Genomic DNA, 19,480 nt, shown 5'->3' on the forward strand with positions numbered 1-19,480 from the left:
TAGGTGGGATCCAAAAAGCTCATTTGCATATGGAATAAAAGTAACATTTGTCTGCAGCAAAATTGATAAGCTTATATACTAGTATGTAAGCAATGGCCCCTACAACCACATATAAGTTGGTTCGGTGGAGATAGACACCCTTTAATTGGAGTATCCTGTCTAAATAGTAACAGATCACTGGTTATATGAATATGCCATTCCAGTGTCCAGTATTGTTTATGTATTGGAGTCAATAAAGATAAGATTTTTTTGGATCCTGATAAATTCTTTCTTTTGTTGGACTTCCATATGGTAGTCTCCTGGAAGACTTTAGTGCTATCATGGATGATACAAGTCACTCATCCACCAATTCTTTGTTTGATTCCCCAACTGAACTTGATGGTATGCCTAAAAGATATGGTTTGTAATGCTTGGCGCTACCAAGTTACTAAACATTATGCATTATATCTGGAATATTGAACAAAATGGTGATATTTGGAAGTGGGAAAAAAAATGAAATGCTACATTGAATGAAGTATTGAACCAATGACAATACATGGAAAACAATATTCATTTTGAAAGAAGAAGAAATTTCAATGAGAAAAAAAAAAAAGCTTTTAATTTTATTTTATATTGTGTCCCTGATTAAAGTAATATGTTCTACTTTGTTTACAGGGATTTCAAGCTTGGTAATATACAGTTTCAGAACCTAACACAGTCTATTGTTGTTGGCAGGAGGGAATAAATCGTGTACAAAGCATATTTATTTCTATATTGCATTGTTAAATTACAATACACAGTTTAAAGATATAAAATATATAGAGTAATTGACAAAAAAAAATAATAATAACGCACCGAGATAGAAATGTTGGATTCCTGCAAAACTCACCATACAGTTTAGATATTTCATGTCAGAAGATATGTGAATGATTACAGATTTGGTTGGATTTGACACTGGGTCTTGCTATAAAAGAGCATAAAAGTTCTTCCGCCAGTGCCCTATAAAAAGGCTCTCAGAAGCTACTTCTGGGTAGGATACCTCTTGAGATATGCAAAACCATGCCTCTACAATGCACTCCAGGAGATTTTGCCCACTTGACAGACTTTGAGAGGGTGAGATAAGCAAGATGGTTGTTTTGACAAGTTGCCCATCATCAACGCCATTCTGAGCTATCTGTTAGGAGGTGTTAGGAGAGGTGGTTACATGACATGCACAGACTTCTGGAAGAAAGTATCCCTTACTCTGCTTACAAGCACAAGCAACTTCCACAGTTTCCTTTCCATTCTGCAGACACAGTTGGCACATTGAATCCCTGTCTCTTCCTGAACCATTCCCAGACACTCACCAGAAAAACATTTGGCGTCATGGCTCCCATGTGCAGTGGTGTTGTGAATAAAAAACCTGGACTGCTGCAGATGGTACTAAATTATCTTAAGTGACAAATCCAGGTTCTGTTTGGGATCTGAGGACAGTTGGGTTCAATTATGGAGGCCCCCATTCTGTGTTTGCTGTGGAGCGACGCACTGCCAAAACTGCTTGTGTGATATTCTGTTAAGCTATTACATATAACAGTGAGTCACTCCTAGTAGTGATATGATGGACACTAACAATTTAGTAATATGTGCACAATATCCTCTGGCCTCATGTGTTGCTTCTCATGGCAGGGCTTCCAACTGGCATTTTTTAGCAAGATAATGCTCGCCCCCAGTCAGCAAGGGTTTTGCAGGAATATCTCTGCCAAATTGCAGCACTTCCTTGGCCTGCCTTGTACGCAGGTTTATAGCCAATTGAACATTTACAAGACCAACTGGGATGCCAGCTTTGACAAACTACAAGTGTGCAGGATCTAGAGGCCCAGTTGCAACCTCTTTAGGCAACCTCTTTGTCATGTTTTTTCATCATGGTTTTTGCTGCGTTTTTTTGTTCCAGCACACTATATGGACCTGTAAACTTCCCTTTAAAAACTACTTACAGTTTTTACAAAAACCACATAAAAAACAGAGTCACATTTTTTTCTGCCTCAAGGCCCTTTTACATGGGGCAAAATGGCGCTGAATTTACCGCGCATAAAAAAAAGTGTCCCATTGATTTCAATGCATGCCGCTCATTTTTTCTATGTGCGGAATTTACTGCGTGGTAAATTTTGCCTTTCTATAAATTCCGTGCGTAGAAAAAAAGCGAGCAGCACCCATTGAAATCGATGGGAAGCTGTTTTTTACGCACGGTAAATTCGGTGCCATAAACAGCCCCGTGTGAAAGGTCCCTCAATTGGTTTTTTGAGGTGGAATCCTCCTGGAGATAGGTCATGTTGATTTTCTTAAAAAAAAATCAACTAGAGATAAAATCTGGTACTGACTCCCATTGAAAAGAATGGGGGCTGTGTTTTGAAGAAAGGTCAGCTCGTTTCTTTTTTCCGCAAGCGGGAACACACCACTAGTGGGAAAAAAAAAGCTAATGGTCTACATTGACTTCTATTGTGAGGGGGAGGATTTCGAGGCGGATTCTGCGTCAACATCCACCCCCCTCTTTCCCTGTGTAGACTAGCGCTTAGGGTATGCTCACTTGGAAGAATTTGTCATTGATTTTGATGTAGAGCTGCCCAATGGGAGGCAGAAACCAAAGCAGGACGCTGAAAAATGAATCTGCAGATTCCGTGGTGCCAGCTAGTCCACTGATTCATCAGAAAGTGTAAGGACTGTTCACATACCAGAAACTGAATAGGAATTCCTCTTCATTTTCCAGCCGCCAGGTCCCCGCACCAGACTGTCAATGCAGAGCATTGGCATTGCGTTTTGGATTCCCACAACTGATTAGACCCAGATGAACAGGCCTAATCAGCCGAATTCTCGAGCCGCAGACTACGCAGCTAAATCATTTGCGGCATCCTCGGAAACATCAAGCAGATTGGTTATTTTTTCAGTGTCCTGCCTCATATTGAAAACAATGGGAGGCAGAATCTTGGCAGAATCTGCCACTGATTTTGGGCACTGAATCCGCCCCCAAATCAACATCAAATTTCTATGTGTGAACACCCCCTAAGCCTTGGCAGGAAGCGGGAGGTGAGGAAAATGAAGAGGAATTTGAGATAGAGGTCCAACTCAAATTCCTCTTCTATTTCTGCTGAACATACACGGATAGCACATACCACATCCAGATAAGGGCTCGTTCACATCTGCGCCCCGCACTCCGTTCTGCAGTTTTCCATTTCCTGCACAAAACAGAGGCAGGATACGGAAACCTGCAGGACTCTTTCTCACCCATTCATTTGAATGGGTGAGAAAGCCGTCCGGCCGTGAGCGGCGGTGAGCGTTTTATGCTCTCCGCCGTGAAACCGTGTTTTATAATCCGGACACAGAGTCGGACATGCAGTACTCTGTGTCTGCATTTAAAAAAACGGTTTTGCAGCGGTGAGCATAAAACGCTCACCGCCGCTCACGGCCGGACCCGGTCTGTGGTTTCCGTCTTCTGGCATGCAGAAGACGGAAACCACAGAACGGAGTGCCGAACGCAGGTGTGAACCTAGCATAAATAGTGCATACAAGATTTAGTGGACCCTCTGAAGACAGGCTTGTGGTAATGGAAGAGCTCAAGGTCATCTCTTTGTCCTAGTTGCCTGTGTCTATATGTGCTCACATCTTATATATAACACCAGATAATAAACACTACATTGGACTCATAACATTGCTGGGAATACTGAAGTGCACTGAAAGATCGGAGGTATATTAGCGATAAGGCAGGACAAAATAATGGTTCTCGGCGAGAAAATAACAACTTCACCTCAGTCCTTCTATAAATAGTGCGGTGACCTACTACAGGAAATGACTATAAGGAGAGAAGTCAGGCACTTTACTGAGGTAGCTATGGAAATGAATATTAAACACGGTGCTGAGAATCTGCTGATGGTAGATATGTACAGGTCGCCTTTCATATTTTATGGATGCAAGGGAGTATTACTACATAAAATTATAATGGCAGACTGCAGTGACGCACAATTAAATGTAGCATGTGTATCCCGGCACTGGAATCCAAGAAGAATTAATATTGTAATGAAAGCCCTGACAAAAACAAAAAAAGCCATGAAATCGCTTATGTTAACTACCGACATTAAGAGCAGGAATATCATTGCGGGAGCAGAACTACGACCAACAGATTGTACTTAGACTAAATGTCCTCATACATGTCGACTCTAACCATGGAAACAAATAAGAAAATGGATATCCCTGAACTATACTTTATATCAACTGCAAAATATTGGTCCAAAGTTTTTTTTTCTAGCTAAATTATATTTAATAAAGGTAGATTTTCTGCTTTTCAATGTTTTTTTTCTTCAAATATCCCTTGATAATAGGTGAATAATGATGCAATTTTCTTTCTCCACTTTAATCATGCTAGTAAATAATTCCCGCTTCTGTAATATAAGCCTGCCAACATTGCTAGTAAAATTTATAGGAACAGTATTGGAAGGGTCTCATTGGAATATAGGTGTTACAGGCCAAACGTGGACATGCTCGGGGTAACTTGGGGCGATTGATAATTATTATTAGAGATGAGCGAGTAGTATTCGATCGAGTAGGTATTTGATCGAATACTACGGTATTCGAAATACTCGTACTCGATCGAATACTACTCGCTATTCGAATGGAAAAATTTGATGCAGAACCAGCGTTGATTGGCTGAATGCTATACAGTCGGCCAATCAACGCTGGTTCTTCTCCTACCTTTAGAAGTCTTCTCCGTGCAGTGTCCCCGCGGCGTTTTCCGGCTCTGAATTCACTCTGCCAGGCATCGGGCCTGGGCAGAGCCGACTGCTTTGACTGTAAGCAGCCATTTTCTTGTAGTGCAGGCATGCGTAGTTGGCTCTGCCCAGGCCCGATGCCTGGCAGAGTGAATTCAGAACTGGAAGACGCCGCGGGAACGCTGCACGAAGTAGACTTCTCAGAGAATCCAGCCCGACCTTCACTTGTGGACTTGGTAAGTTCAATTTGATCGGACGTTGCCTACCCCTGAAACGAGCATTTTCCCCCCATAGACTATAATAGGGTTCGATATTCGATTCGAGTAGTCGAATATTGAGGGGCTACTCAAAACGAAAATCGAACCTCGAACATTTTACTGTTCGCTCATCTCTAATTATTATTTTACATATTTTACATATTACAGAAAAGTGTACATTATTGCATACTGCCACAAAAATGAATACATTTTATATAATATTTGTATTATTTCTATAATAAACAACAGGACACATTTTTTTAAAATTTTTTTTAAAGTACTAAAATAGGTAAAATAAAGTATAAGTTTTCTGCCACAATACCTGACATGTCAGGATGTTATCATAGGTTTACAAAAAGGTAGAGTATAATGGAATATTAGCCACTGAGATGTTTCTGCTGTTATTTCACCATATATCTTGAGCCACAACAAAGTAAAAAAAAAAATGCATGTTGTGCACAAAATAAGCTTTGTCGTTTTTAGGACTGTATAACATTATATAGATCAATAATAGATATGATGTTTGTTCTCTATCATATTCTGTGCCAGTGTGACATAACATGGCTGACTTTTGTTATGCCATAACAATCACACGTTCTCAGCATTTACCGACTGAGGATGAAATCACTTTGAGTTTTCCTATATTGTTTCCTCAAAAAGGGAGATCATTTTTGTACAAATGGTAGTGTGACCATGAATTGCAATGTTATCAAAAACTAGGAAAGAATTGGGTGCATTGAGGCGGACATATTGAACTGTCTAAAAGAAAGTCTGTCTTAGGCCCCCAAATCAGCTGCAGATTCCGCCACAATTCTGCCTCCCATTGTTTTCAAAAGGAGGCCGAATCGCTCATGTCTTGAGTTAGGTCTTGACATGGGAATACGTACAAGATTCTATCAGCAGCACGAACCTGCATGAGGATTGATAACTGAAGCTCCCACGGTGATGCTGAGAAAGCAGACCATGAAGAAATAAGATTCTGATCGTTCTGCATCTACAGGAGATGTCATCCCAGTACATCTATATATTAAAATATTTCCCTACACATGCTGTATTGTGATAAGCTGTTTGCAACCTACTGTTACTTTGAGACGTTTCTGATTCCTCCTTCTATTGCCTATGTCCTTCTCTACTTTCCTGTTCTGAAAGACTTTGATGCTGAGGAGGTTTGTGGCTCCCTATCTCTCTCATACACTTGTGCACAGCCTATGTGATTGGCCCTTCTCCTCCTGCAAGCTATGTTATGTGTGTGTATTTCTACCTACAGTATCTACATCCTTTGTGATTCGCTCTCCCTAATCACTTGGATGCCTTATTCCCTCTGCATTCTCAACCATCTTCGCAGCCTTCTCCCCCTCCCTTCTGCTATCTCTAACACTAAGAGAAAAGATGGGATAGCAAAGAGAGTGGACAAAGCAAAGAATGGTGCCATGTCTGTTTATGTCATATTCAACAGGGTAACCAACTACATGAAGAGTATGCGCATACTCTACAATGTACAAAATTGTAAAAAAAAAGTTTCCTAATTTTGCATGTAGAACACAAATAAAAAATATACAAAGGGGTCTATAGAATGTAAGGCAAATAAATTGCAAGCTAGGGCCTACATGGATCAGACATGTTTTTCTACCTAATAACACAGATGCCAGAACAATATCTACAGTGAGGCAGGGTGCATTATTCTATTGAAATAGGCAACTGCTTTCAGGTTATACAATTGCCATGTAGAGTTGTACATGGTCTGAAACAATATTTAGATAGATGATACATGTCAATGTAACATGAGTGTAAATGCCAGAATACACAGAACATTGCGGAGAGCTTTATAAGCGTCTGCCAGCTTGCCTTCTTTTCATAGCGCATTCTGGTGCCAGCATTGTTTCCCATTTGGAAGACTTAATTCATGGTTACAACATATATCTCACATTTACAAATCATTTCACAAAAATCTAAATGTATTTACTCTAAAATTTCAAGCACATCTGCAGTTTATGAAAAATTGTCTCAAGAAAATCATCCTTTTGATAAAATCCATGTTTTACAAAATCACATTCAGTACTCTTGAAAGTTTGTTCATCAGTGCTGCATTTTGGATGGAATCAGCTTTTCCTTGACTTGTTCATGATTTAAGTATTTATCTTAAATTGATGTGTAGAAAATATTACTTTCCCTAATTAGCCAATTTTTTACTTCTTTCATGTAAGATTTAATTCTAGATATGTGGCACAGGCTGCTTGTTCAACTGATATCCATTGATTTCAATGCCCAGGGCACAAATTGGGCTTAAGGATGAAAGTATCACTGGGTCAGGACTACATTTACATTCTGAAAATATTTGCATTCATACTTCCAAATATTTCATATACTGGAAAATGGTCAGTGCTATTGTCATGAATGATGACAGCAGACTGACATTAATGACACACACTCACATTAATGACAGCACACTCACATTAATGACACACACTCACATTGATGACAGCACTCTCAAATTGATGACCGCGCACTCACAATGATGACAGCACACTCATATTGATGACAGCACACTCACATTAATGACAGCACACTCACATTAATGACAGCACACTCACATTAATGACAGCACACTCACATTAATGACAGCACACTCACATTAATGACAGCACACTCACATTAATGACAGCACACTCACATTGATGACAGCACACTCACATTGATGACAGCACACTCACATTGATGACAGCACACTCACATTGATGACAGCAGACTCACATTAATGACAGCACACTCACATTGATGACAGCGCACTCACATTAATGACAGCACACTCACATTAATAACTGACTCAGAACGCCTTATCTCTTCGTTCCCTTCTTACAGTCATGTTATTAAAGAGGTTGTCCAATTTCAGCAAATAAATGTTATCTATATATATAAAACTCAAAATCTGTAGTAGCCTGCTCTATACAAATCCACAGTTCTCACCCAATTTGGGTAAAATTTGGCACACCCCCTCTCCACCCACAGGAACAGAATACTGAGCAAGTTACATCTCGCTAGCCTACCACCGTCATGAGATTAGGGCCCCCGAAGTTAGGCCCTATACATATAATGGGGTAATATGAAGATAAAAGTACTGAGGGGAAAACAACAGTTGTGACTGACAAGGACAGATTAAAGCGACGGCGCCAAAGAGTCGCTGCTAAAGGGGCCACACCACCACACACAACACACAAATGTTTCACAAACACCATATAAAGATCACACAGACAGCACACATACACCAACCCACAAGCACAACACCACAAACATGCCTCAATATACTACACAAACACCAGACCACTCTAGACACACAACACAAATACCACCCCACAAATACCACATACACAACACACACACATATGCATGCACTCATGCAAACGCACTCAGATGGGTGCACCCTACGCACACGGACAGACAGAGCACATGCATACTTACACACAACTACCGCATGCATTGACACTTGGATTGCGGACACACAAACACATGGATCACATGCGCACATACACACATACATATACACGGACCATACACGCATACATATACAAGGACCACACATGTGCATACATACACATGGATCACATGTATGCACACACACACAAACACGCATGCACTGACAAAACATGTCTGGTATCCTTTTTCTCGGGCCTCCGAGCCATGGATTTGGTTGTTCCATAGACTTCTTTGTGCACAAAGCTGTGAATTTTGCAGGTTCCGTAGAAGTCTATGGAGATGTAGAATCCAAGGCCCGGAGACAACTGAAAAATACTGTAGTGTGCAAGCAGCCTTACTGAGCAGCAATATTGGTCAGTCGTAAACTACTTGATAGTAAGATTGTCATTATTGCTTACTATACAGGAGCTTTCATCACTGAAGCTGCTGAGGTAAAGTGAAAGCTGGGCTCTAATTGGTTGTTATGGGCGACTACACAAGCCTGCCTGTGAGGCCGATTTCATTACTGAGATATGATATAAAAGAAACAAAAAAACTTGATAGTCTTCAGTAGTTGATACCTTTTTAATGGCTAACTCATAATGATGACAAATTACTGATCTTTCGGAACCTCTTGGGTCCTTTATCAAAGTAAATATAAAACATTTCTGAAGGATGCATATATATATACAGAGAAGGCACAACAGGTGTTAGAATTCCAGGAGGAAGGGGGGGGGGGGGTTGTTAGTAATTGGTAGAGACAATGTAAACACTTACAGGTGTGTTTACATTGTCTCTACCAATTACGAACAGACCCCCCCCCCCTTCCTCCTGGAATTCTAACACCCGTTGTGCCTTCTCTGTATATATATATATATATATGCATCCTTCAGAAATGTTTTAAATTTACTTTGATAAAGGACCCAAGAGGTTCCGAAAGATCAGTAATTTGTCATCATTATGAGTTAGCAATTAAAAAGGTATCAACTACTGAAGACTATTAAGTTTTTTTGTTTCTTTTATATTTCCAACCCACTGGCTAACACGGTACAAGAATGAACATTTTCCTTATACTGAGATGTGATAGTAATACTGTGTGAGGGCTGCTCTGTATTACTATTCATCCTATTACATCTCTTATCAGTGTCAGGTGAATACTAAAGGCTCATAATACTAAGGACTGTTTTTTTAAAATGCCGCCCAAAAAAACGACCCCCTATTGGGCAAGTTCATCCAAAAGCTAAGAGCGCAAAATTGTGTCAAAGAGCTGAAACAAGTAAACAAAGTGACTCGCAGCTTGAAAAGAAACGGATGATTTTAGATGGCATAAGCAACAATTTAACATATTTTTCGTGAGCGAAGCCGCATGTATTCTACTAGTTGTTTATATAATGAAAGTTGTACAGTTTTCAGATATCAATTCTTTATGGTTTTCTAAATCTCTGCTTGCTGTGATTCATTGTTTACTTCCAGAGGATAAAAATCAGTCGAAGGTCATGTGATATATTGTCCATGGTCATGTGATATACTGTCCATGGTCATGTGATATACTGTCCATGGTCATGTGATGGACGGTCCATGATCATGTGATGGACACACATGTGCAGGAACTGTGTGACAAAGTATAGTGCACATGTGCAAAATAGGGAAAAGGGGGTAAATATATTTGATATCTAGCTCCAAAATGAAATTTGTTTCCACATAATGCCTTTATTTTTTTCTAACTGCATTTATAAAATATATTTTGCAAATTTTATAAAAACAAAATGCAACACATGTATTCTGTGCAAACTATAAGCTGATTTACTTGAGATGTTGATTCTGTCAGTAAGAGTGGATGGTGAACGCTATTCAATGCTGCATTGAATCATAGATCTACCTTATATTTAAGATAATTGTGGAAACAGCTCTTAACTTTGTTTCACCCGACATTAGAGTTGACAGCCATAGCCTTAAATTATTGAAATGTTCATGAAGTATTTTCTAGCTGCTCTGTTGAATGAATTTCTATAGAATATGTTTTATTTTGCTCAAGTGGAAGCTAACTCTGTATTAAGCTGCACAATGTAGCAGGTTTCATTTATTGCCCAATAATTTAATTTATTTCTCTGTCTTTTTTTCTCTAGGACCAGGGCACGGTGGGGGTGATATTTAACGTGGGTACAGATGATATAACTATCGAAGAGCCGGGAGCTCTGGTGAGCGATGGGAAGTATCATGTGGTGCGATTTACCCGTAGTGGGGGTAATGCTACCTTGCAGGTGGACAGCTGGCCAGTCAATGAAAGGTATCCTGCAGGTGAGGAACCATAGTACAAATAATGTGCATGAAAAGTCCCTTCCCTGAGGGTCCATGTTCTGTTGTAGACTGGGAATCTTTTCTTTAAAGCTTTTTCCCTTCCTTTCTTTGTTGTTATATGATGGTCACCCTGCACTCTAAATGCCAATTATTGGTTTAAATTATGACTGCCATATAAGTATATAGAATTACAGAATAATATTCTCACAAGTCTGTATCTTACAAGAAAATACTGGTGAATCAGGTTTAGCGTGGTAGACTTCACAGTTACCAATGGATGCACCAGAAAACAACCAAATGCAAGCACAAAGCACAGTTTGGACATATAGTTTCCATACCTAGATAATCCTCAATCCCATCTACTCTAAGTGCATGAGGTGGGGAAAGGTTCCCTCCTACCCCGGGCTTCCTACCCCTTCCTCTATTTGGTACTGTTTTGTCCCATTCTTTAAGTCGGCTCCGGTTTCTTTCACGCCTTTCCCCTATTCCATATTAAAAAGTCCCAGACAAGAATCTTGTCATATTAATATACCAGAGTCATAGAATTTACATGCCAGTCATGGTTTATACACATGTAGATGAAATCTTTTATGGTCTTATAAGACTCTTTCAGCTAACCGAATCAGAATTACCTGCACTGAGATCTTACAAAGGAAACATTGGATCAGTTTTCTCCTCTCATTAAGCTGTCTTCTCTATTGCTCCTTGTATAAGCCATAGTTTTATAATAAAGGGTCAATAAAAGCATCTAAGAAATTGTTTTTTTTCTCTAAGGTGTATGTTGAATCTTGACTGAATAAATAATGAGAAAATATGACTTAACAATAAGTACTGATAAACCTAGTTCTAAAATCTACTGGTAATTTGAGTCTAAACTATCCCTACTATCCCTTTAACCAATTTCTAAACTAAACTAACTAGAGCCTAGCTTTTAATCCATTCTGCCCTCATTGCAACCATATCAATTCTATAGGAGAATATAATTGGAATGCAAGATTTGGGAAAAGTGTACTCAGTATCTGCCATACATGTTTGTTTCCTTGAATAAGCTGGTTCTTCTCTGTGCTACTGACTCTATAGCATGGACTCCGCTCTAGTTCAGGCTCCAAATATTAGTCATTCTATGGAAATATGAAGAAATGTATTGACTTTACGGCTTGCAAAATATTCACTATGGAGGATATTTATCAAAACCAGCACAAAGTGGAAAGGTAGCAGCCAATCCCATTGCTTTTGTCATTTTCTGGAATCTTATTGGATACTGATAACAAATGCTCTGCCTTCTCCTTGCACCCGTTTTGATAACTGTCTTTCAGTGTTTATTACCTGTGCATTTGCTCAGCATTGGCAAAGTAATTTGTCTCCATATCAGTGAATATCTATTAATGGCTGAGAAATTGATTTGTAAACTGCACATTGTGAAGAGTGAAAATAATTGGCTCTATTCTAAGTGACATCTGCAATTTTTATCTGGCTATTTTTTTGCTTCTGCATGAAGATTTCTAAACCTTTCAGCAATGGTAAACTGGTTGTTTATTTGCACTTCTTAAAGTTTAGCAAGATATGATGTTAAAGCGCCAGATTATTGCCTCTCATCTTTATGGCTAGAGTCTTGCATACACATGTGGACAAAATTGTTATTCCCCCTCGTTTAATGAAAGAAAAACCCACAATGGTCACACAAATAACTTGAATCTGACAAAAGTAATAATACATAAACATTTTATGAAAATGAACAAATGAAAGTCAGATATTGCTTTTCGCTTCAATAGAATAAAAATAAAAAAAAAATAAAAAAAATAAACCTCATGAAACAGGCCTGGACAGAAATGATGGCTCCCTTAACTTAATATTTTGTTGCACAACTTTTTGAGGCAATCCCTGCAATCAAATGATTCCTGTAACTGTCAATGAGACTCTCAACAGGTATTTTGGGCCACTCCTCATGAGCAAACTGCTCCAGTTGTCTCGGGTTTGACAGGTGCCTTTTCCAGACAGCATGTGTCAGCTCCTTCCAAAGATGCTCAATAGGATTTAGGTCAGGGCTCATAGATGGCCACTTCAGAATAGCCATTCTTAGGTGTTTTTAGTTGTATGATTTGGGTCATTATCCTGTTGTAAGACCTATGATCTGTGACTGAGACCAAACATTTTGACACTGGGCAGCTCATTTCTTTCTAGAATCCCTTGATAGTCTTGAGATTTCATTGTACCCTGCACAGATTCAAGACACCTTGTGCCAGATGCAGCAAAGCAGCCCCAGAACATAACAGAACCTCCTCCATGTTTCACAGTAGGGACAGTGTTCTTTTCAACATATGTTTCATGTTTTCATCTGTGAACATAGAGCTGATGTGTCTTACCAAAAAGTTAGATTTTTCTCTCATCCGTCCATAGGATATTCTCCCAGAAGCTTTGTGGCTTGTCAACAATTCTTATTTATTATTACTTTTGTCTGATTCAGTTTATTTCTGTGACCATTGTGGGGCTTTCTTTCATTAAACGAGGGGTACCAACAATTTTGTCTACGTGTGTATATCCAGCATGTCATTCATTTCCCTGTGTCCATAAATCCAGGATTTAAGTCCATAGGTGTTTTGAACTACTCAACATAATGCTTGATCCCTCTACTCTATCATAGTCATGTAAGCTTACTTACCTTGTGTTTTCTTTGTTTTCCCCAATAGCATTGATATCCGTCAGAAATGACAAACCTCCATTATTTCTGTACTCATTCACTGTTATGTTTTATAGTAACCTCTGAAATATTAGGGTTATTGTTTCGTTGCGTTTATATAAGGACATACCCTAATAACTGGCTTGCAAACTCCCCATAAGTTTGGTAAAATGTAATCTTCTATAATTCCTTGGAAGACCTAGATCTTCTTGAAAGACTATGAATGAAATCAACAAGAGTAAATATGATTATAATGAAGAACAATAACTGGAAATCTAAAGGCATTTATTAGTAAATTCTGTTATGGCAAAGTAATAGGTATCGATCTACCAATTGGTCTTTCGTATGTTGTTACCGAATGTACTGATCCCATCTAGTCAAGGGGACAGACAACCCTATGTAGATTAGAGGTGGTATGATAGTGTTATAACCTACAGTATAAGGCTATAAACCTTGGAAATGAGTATGTAAGTAGTACAATCTATAGTTGGTTTCCCAGATTTTGCAATCCATACTATTTATATTGACCTGTTGCAGTGGTTTTAGTAAATGGGGGCATAATGGGACTAATCTTTATAAATCTCTCTTAACCATTTTCTAACTATTGTAACTGTTCCATGAACTGTTAACCTCTAATCTTTCGCCTTTCAGATTCTAATGCATCTAATGTTCTTTTATTAAAACTCTATAAAGGGAACCCAGATAGTGAAAGATTGGCGCTTGCCCGTCAGCGCATCCCCTACCGCCTGGGTCGTGTTGTAGACGAATGGCTGCTAGACAAAGGTAATTTCTGTGGGGGATTGGGAGGTTGGTTTAAAAAATGGTGGAGTGAGAAGGTGAAGAGAATTCTTCATAATAAAACTGGCAAATTATATCTAGATCACCTAAACATTATCAGAAAAGTTGTCTTCTTTTCCCTTTGCTCTGTGTTATTTTTGTCCACTCTTTTGTCATAATTCAGTTCTAAGAACCAATGTTGTAGATGCTAGTAAATTCACATTTCAACGTCCATTGAAGACATTTACATTCATTGTAACATTTACTTTTTACTATTTTTTTTTTTTTTTGGTTTTTCAGTGATATTTCATCCGGCTGAATCCATCTTTAAGACTGCAGTTTTCACACTTAGACTAGACACTACAAGAATAATGGGGCAGTTATGATATTCAATATTGTAGAGGCTATATCATATTCTCAGGAATGTTAAGACAATTTTGGAATGGGCTTATAGTTTTATCTGACATATGCAAAGTTGAGTATTTTAGAAAAGACTGAGGTATATTTATTATAGCTTGATTCACAACATCAAATTAAAAAGGAATAAAACTACAAAGTGGAACAAGTAGAAAAAAAACGATTTGTAGAAACTTTCTAGTTTATTACCTAACGACAGACCATGTGGAGGCTATGGCACCCAGGCAGCGCCGCACCTCCCATGAGGCGACCTGAAGCAACCGCTTCAGGCGGCGCTATGCCAGGGCCCCAGGGAGGATGGAATTTTTGCTTACCTAAGCCAGTCCAGGGCAAGCTGTCCTGGACTGGCTTAGCACTGAGCGGTGGATTGGGGAGGCCGCTGGAGCAGCGCTGCTCCAGCGGCCTCCCCTCACGCTCTGGCAGAGAGCAGGTCCTCTTCCTGCCTGCTCTCTGCTTGCGAATGCCGCTAAGCCCCACCCCTTCGCTCCACCACACCCCTCCGCTCCGCCCCCTCCTCCTGGGGGGGGAGGGGGTGGCGGAAAGGGCAGGTTTACCCCTGCACCAAGGAAAAATAGAGCTTAGTCATTGATTGCTATGGGGCCCCCACTCTTGTATATATGACACTGATAGCCTGCAGTTATCAATGTGTGGGCTCCTTTTTGTGCTGCATTTTATGCCATACTACTGGGAGACACATTTGTTAAGCATGTGTGCCAGAAATTGGCGCCATTTGCACCATGCACTTGAGTTTATAAAAGTTCAGTGGAAAGTGGCATAGCTTGCTGCTTGCAGTGCTTGGCCAATTTTGCAACATTTTTATGCAACCTCAATCCAGTAGGTGGATGGAGTTAAAAATGGAGAAACATCACTAAATATGTAAAAATACAAAACTAATCATCAATATTTTGTGACATTTTGATAAATTGGTCGCCAATAATAACATGAATGCCTTCAGCAATCTGACTGTGAAATTACGGCACTTGATAAATTCCCCCTACTATACGCCTTTGTATATTAGCATTATGTAATTATCCTAAAGATTTACAGATTTTAGAGAACATTTTAGGCCATCCCCTAGCGCCATAGTTAAACTTCATTTCTAGCATCCAGTTAAATACTCTTCAAGTTTTGGTATTCACATCATAGACTTACTAAAAGAAGAAGGTATCATTTTTCTAGCAGTATGAAACATCATGGATTGCTAGAACCAAAACCCAAATTTCATAATATTCTTATATTGTCCCAGTGAGCTGGCTAATAAAATGCATGGAATTCATGAGTATGGCCAAGACTTTTTTTTTTTTAAATGCAGGAGATTTATCGCAATGACCTATGCACATTATTAGACTGTCTAAACTAAGTTCATACCATCTACTGTACAAGTAGACTTAGTTAATATAAAAAGGTCCAACGTGGTATCCCCTTTCCCAGTAAACCATGCCCCTTTTGATAAGTCCTGCTTACCTGTTGTGCAAGGTGCTGAAACTCCCACAAAGTGTCTAAAACAATGCGGTGTAAAGCATATACAAATACTGGCGCATTTCTTAATAGGAAATTCGCCTTGTTATGTCTCAGTCTGTCCTGGACTTTTTTAATTGTGTTACATGCTGATATGATTATTTTAGTGTATGCTGTTTGCAGGTTGAGGTACCCAAGGTTGTCTAATAATCAAATAATTGGTATCTGAAAGACTACCATATTATTTCTTGTTCACTTTTATGTAGTGTACAGGATAGCGCCTCTTCTTTCAGACTTAAGATCCCTTTCAGTAAGGCAAAAGGAAGCATGAAAAGAGGAATATACCTTTAGAGAGTAACTGCCCTGTTGTGTCCCTCACTGTGTTTGCCGGCAGCCATCCCTGTTACAGAGACGTAAGTGCGGATGGTCGACTATCAATACCAGTGTACTACCAACTGGCCAGTCTCTGTCCATTATCACTGGCTTCTACTGCCAAGGGGGCGTTCTTCGATACCAAATGATCACATACTTGATAGGGCTTTAAAGGGGTTTTCACATTTCACACATTTATGGCAAAGGTGCCTGTGTATACAAAGATATTTCCATTCTCTTTTATGGGATTTCCAACAGAAACTGTTTTTGAAAATGCCAAGGAAATATAAATGAAGAGAGATGTGCATACATGGCCGCCTCTCCTTTCACAGCAGCCTCAGCATCTGGGATCCAACCCACAGTTTCTAAATAGGTATTGGTCCCAGAGGATGGACCCATATCTGTAAGACATTTATGTCATGTTCTGTGGATCTGCCATTAATGACTGAGATGGTAAAACATGTTCCCATAAAATAGGTAGAAGAAATAAGGGGTGATGGGCAAAAGAGACCACATTCAGATATGAAAGTTCCATGAATGTCTTTAAGTTTTAGTTAGTGATAGTCTTCAAAGATGATGATACATGATACTGAAGAAAATGAACTTTTCCCAGAGGTTTATGAATCAATGTCAATGACAAGTAGGCCTAATGATTATTAGGTCTGACAAGCAGTTTGTGTACAACCTTACCAGGCAGGGAAGATACTGTAACCTTTTAGTGCTCATATACATGAGTCCACTTGGCAAGCTGATGTTCCCTCTGGCATGTAAAGTTAAATATCTCATTGTACCAGTTTCTGATATCATTAAGTTCTTTACTCATTGAAATGACATTCTGCAGGACTGACATTCTACCTTCCAGTAACATTTGATCCCGTGGAAAGCATACCGTTTAATGGGATAGAACATGTTCCTGTTTGAGGTCTTTAAGAGGAGAAGACAAAATAAAAAGTTGATCTATAGATAGAATATTTGCAAAAACGTTCTATATCTCCTTCTAGTAATGATACGCATGTCCTGTGGCACATATCAAGTGTAGAAGGCTAGAGATGTGTACATTGGATGTTCAGGCTGTTGAGCTTAAGGTCACCTTCTATGCTTGGTTGTTTTTTTTTTTACACATTTCTGAATTCATTTCCTAGTTCAATTTGCAGAATTCTGGAATGTGTAAAGCCGTGAATATTAGTTTTGCTGAATCATACAGCTTTGTTTGCATATGTCAGATGGTCTATTTATCAAACAGAAACATTCTATTGAAAGTGCTGAACATATAAGCTTTTGCTCCCTAGTAAATAGACTCTGTGCACTGTGGTGGAAATACACGTTAGTGTTGCTATTGAATTAACTGATTGTATAACCTGAGCTGATCACAGCAGTTTATAGTGAATCTCTATGGTACGGGTTATGGCCAGAACTCGCCTGCGGTAAAGATTAGAACATACTGCATGTACTAAGGTTAAACTTCTAGAAAAGCAATCATATCAATGGACATTTCTGCAGTATTAGTAACAACATGTTACAATGATGGTAGACATTGGAGGAGGCGTTGATATTTTATATTTAGATTCCTGGCCTTGGTATTGTTGAGGATATAAGCTATACACTGAAATTATACTCAATAATTATATATCAATATATATATATATATATATATATATATATATATATATATATATATATATGTATGAGTCTGGAGACAATAGGCTATGAGTCTGCCAATTCCCTTCTCTGAAGGACACAATTAAGAAACTATTAGCTCAATCTGCTAACAATAATGATGACACAAACACACACAGATATATATCTGGCAGTAGCTTATTTCCTGACAGCACAAAGGATTGAGTATAATAAGATTTATCATGCCTGACTCATCCTGCCTCCTTCTAAATTATGTCTGAGAGAGTCCCCCTACACATAAGATAGTCAGCAACTCCTGGAGAAATGTGTGTCGTGTCCTTCAGCAAGGGATCTCTTAAAGACGTACCAAAACGTTTACCACATACCCACTTCAGTAGTTCAACTGCTATAAGTGGTCTTTGATATGAACCCAATTGAGATATAGCATATAAATGGGAAAGTCACAGATCAGGACTATTCAGAGATTTCAGCACCCAATGCAGCCATGTTGTCTAGCATTCTGGAACAAGGCAATGTAGAGCACCTGTTTATTTGTCAATGCAAGAAGATAACCAGGATGCCAGTTTTTCTATATCAATAAGCCCCGATAGCAGTACCAGCTGTACTAACCTGCTTCTGACACTAGTAGGCAATAGACTAATATCTAATAGTTCTATTCCAAGCAGTCTGTCCCTAAAACTGTATACATGGCAAGGCCGCATCACATCAATAAGTTATAAGCTAAAATACTAATGCTAGGCACCTAGAATATGTATACATGATTCACTACAGTACAGTGGCCAGTGTGCCAGATGCTAAGACCATGATCATTTCCGATTTCGCAGAGTCACTTGGTTTATGATGTGTTCTCACTTTCTGCATTTTTCTTTACATTCATTTCTTTCATCTTTCCAAATCTTTTTCTAATGTGATGTTATTGACAGAATGCAATGAATTCTCTTTTCCTTCTCAATCCTTGAACACCTAAATTTAAGGTATACTTATATATAAATCCTATGACATTTATATATACGTGTACAAATTGAAGTCTAACCTAAATTTAATCATCTAATAATTTCTGCTAAACAGCTGATAAACATTTTTCTTACTTGCGTCATTGGTATAAAAATGAAAATCCTAGGAAAGAGTGAGAGAGAATCTAAAGATTTTAAACCTACGAATAAAAAAAACGTTAAAGGGACTAATATTAATGACCTCAAATGCAGGAAATTGAATTAATGATTTTTAACCCTTTGCTGAAAATAAACAATGAAATCCTCCAAAAATGAAAAAAACAAAACAAAAAAAAAAACGGACTAGGGGTATGGAATTCTGCTGATGTTCATGACAAACATTTAAGAATGTAACATAGTAATATTCTGGGTCTGATAAAAAATAAAACCCGTGAAGAACATTCCTTTACTAGTATTAACTCTTTATAG

General features: G+C 38.7%; 1 protein-coding gene across 14 annotated transcripts in view; it reads left to right on the forward strand.

Annotated features, from left to right (window-relative positions):
* NRXN2 (neurexin 2) overlaps positions 1-19,480 on the forward strand; it is a 631,600-nt gene that overhangs the window by 489,950 nt on the left and 122,170 nt on the right. For 8 of the 14 annotated variants that reach the window (XM_075281756.1, XM_075281763.1, XM_075281758.1 and 5 more), the window contains 2 exons: positions 10,549-10,720; positions 14,091-14,180. In XM_075281756.1, the coding sequence (XP_075137857.1) occupies positions 10,549-10,720; positions 14,091-14,180 (262 nt within the window). The remainder of the gene's footprint in view (positions 1-10,548; positions 10,721-14,090; positions 14,181-19,480) is intronic. The other 6 variants (XM_075281760.1, XM_075281765.1, XM_075281762.1 and 3 more) reach the window with 1 other exon arrangement.

The sequence above is a fragment of the Leptodactylus fuscus genome, chromosome 7 (genome assembly GCF_031893055.1).
Source record: "Leptodactylus fuscus isolate aLepFus1 chromosome 7, aLepFus1.hap2, whole genome shotgun sequence".
Taxonomy (NCBI): domain Eukaryota; kingdom Metazoa; phylum Chordata; class Amphibia; order Anura; family Leptodactylidae; genus Leptodactylus; species Leptodactylus fuscus.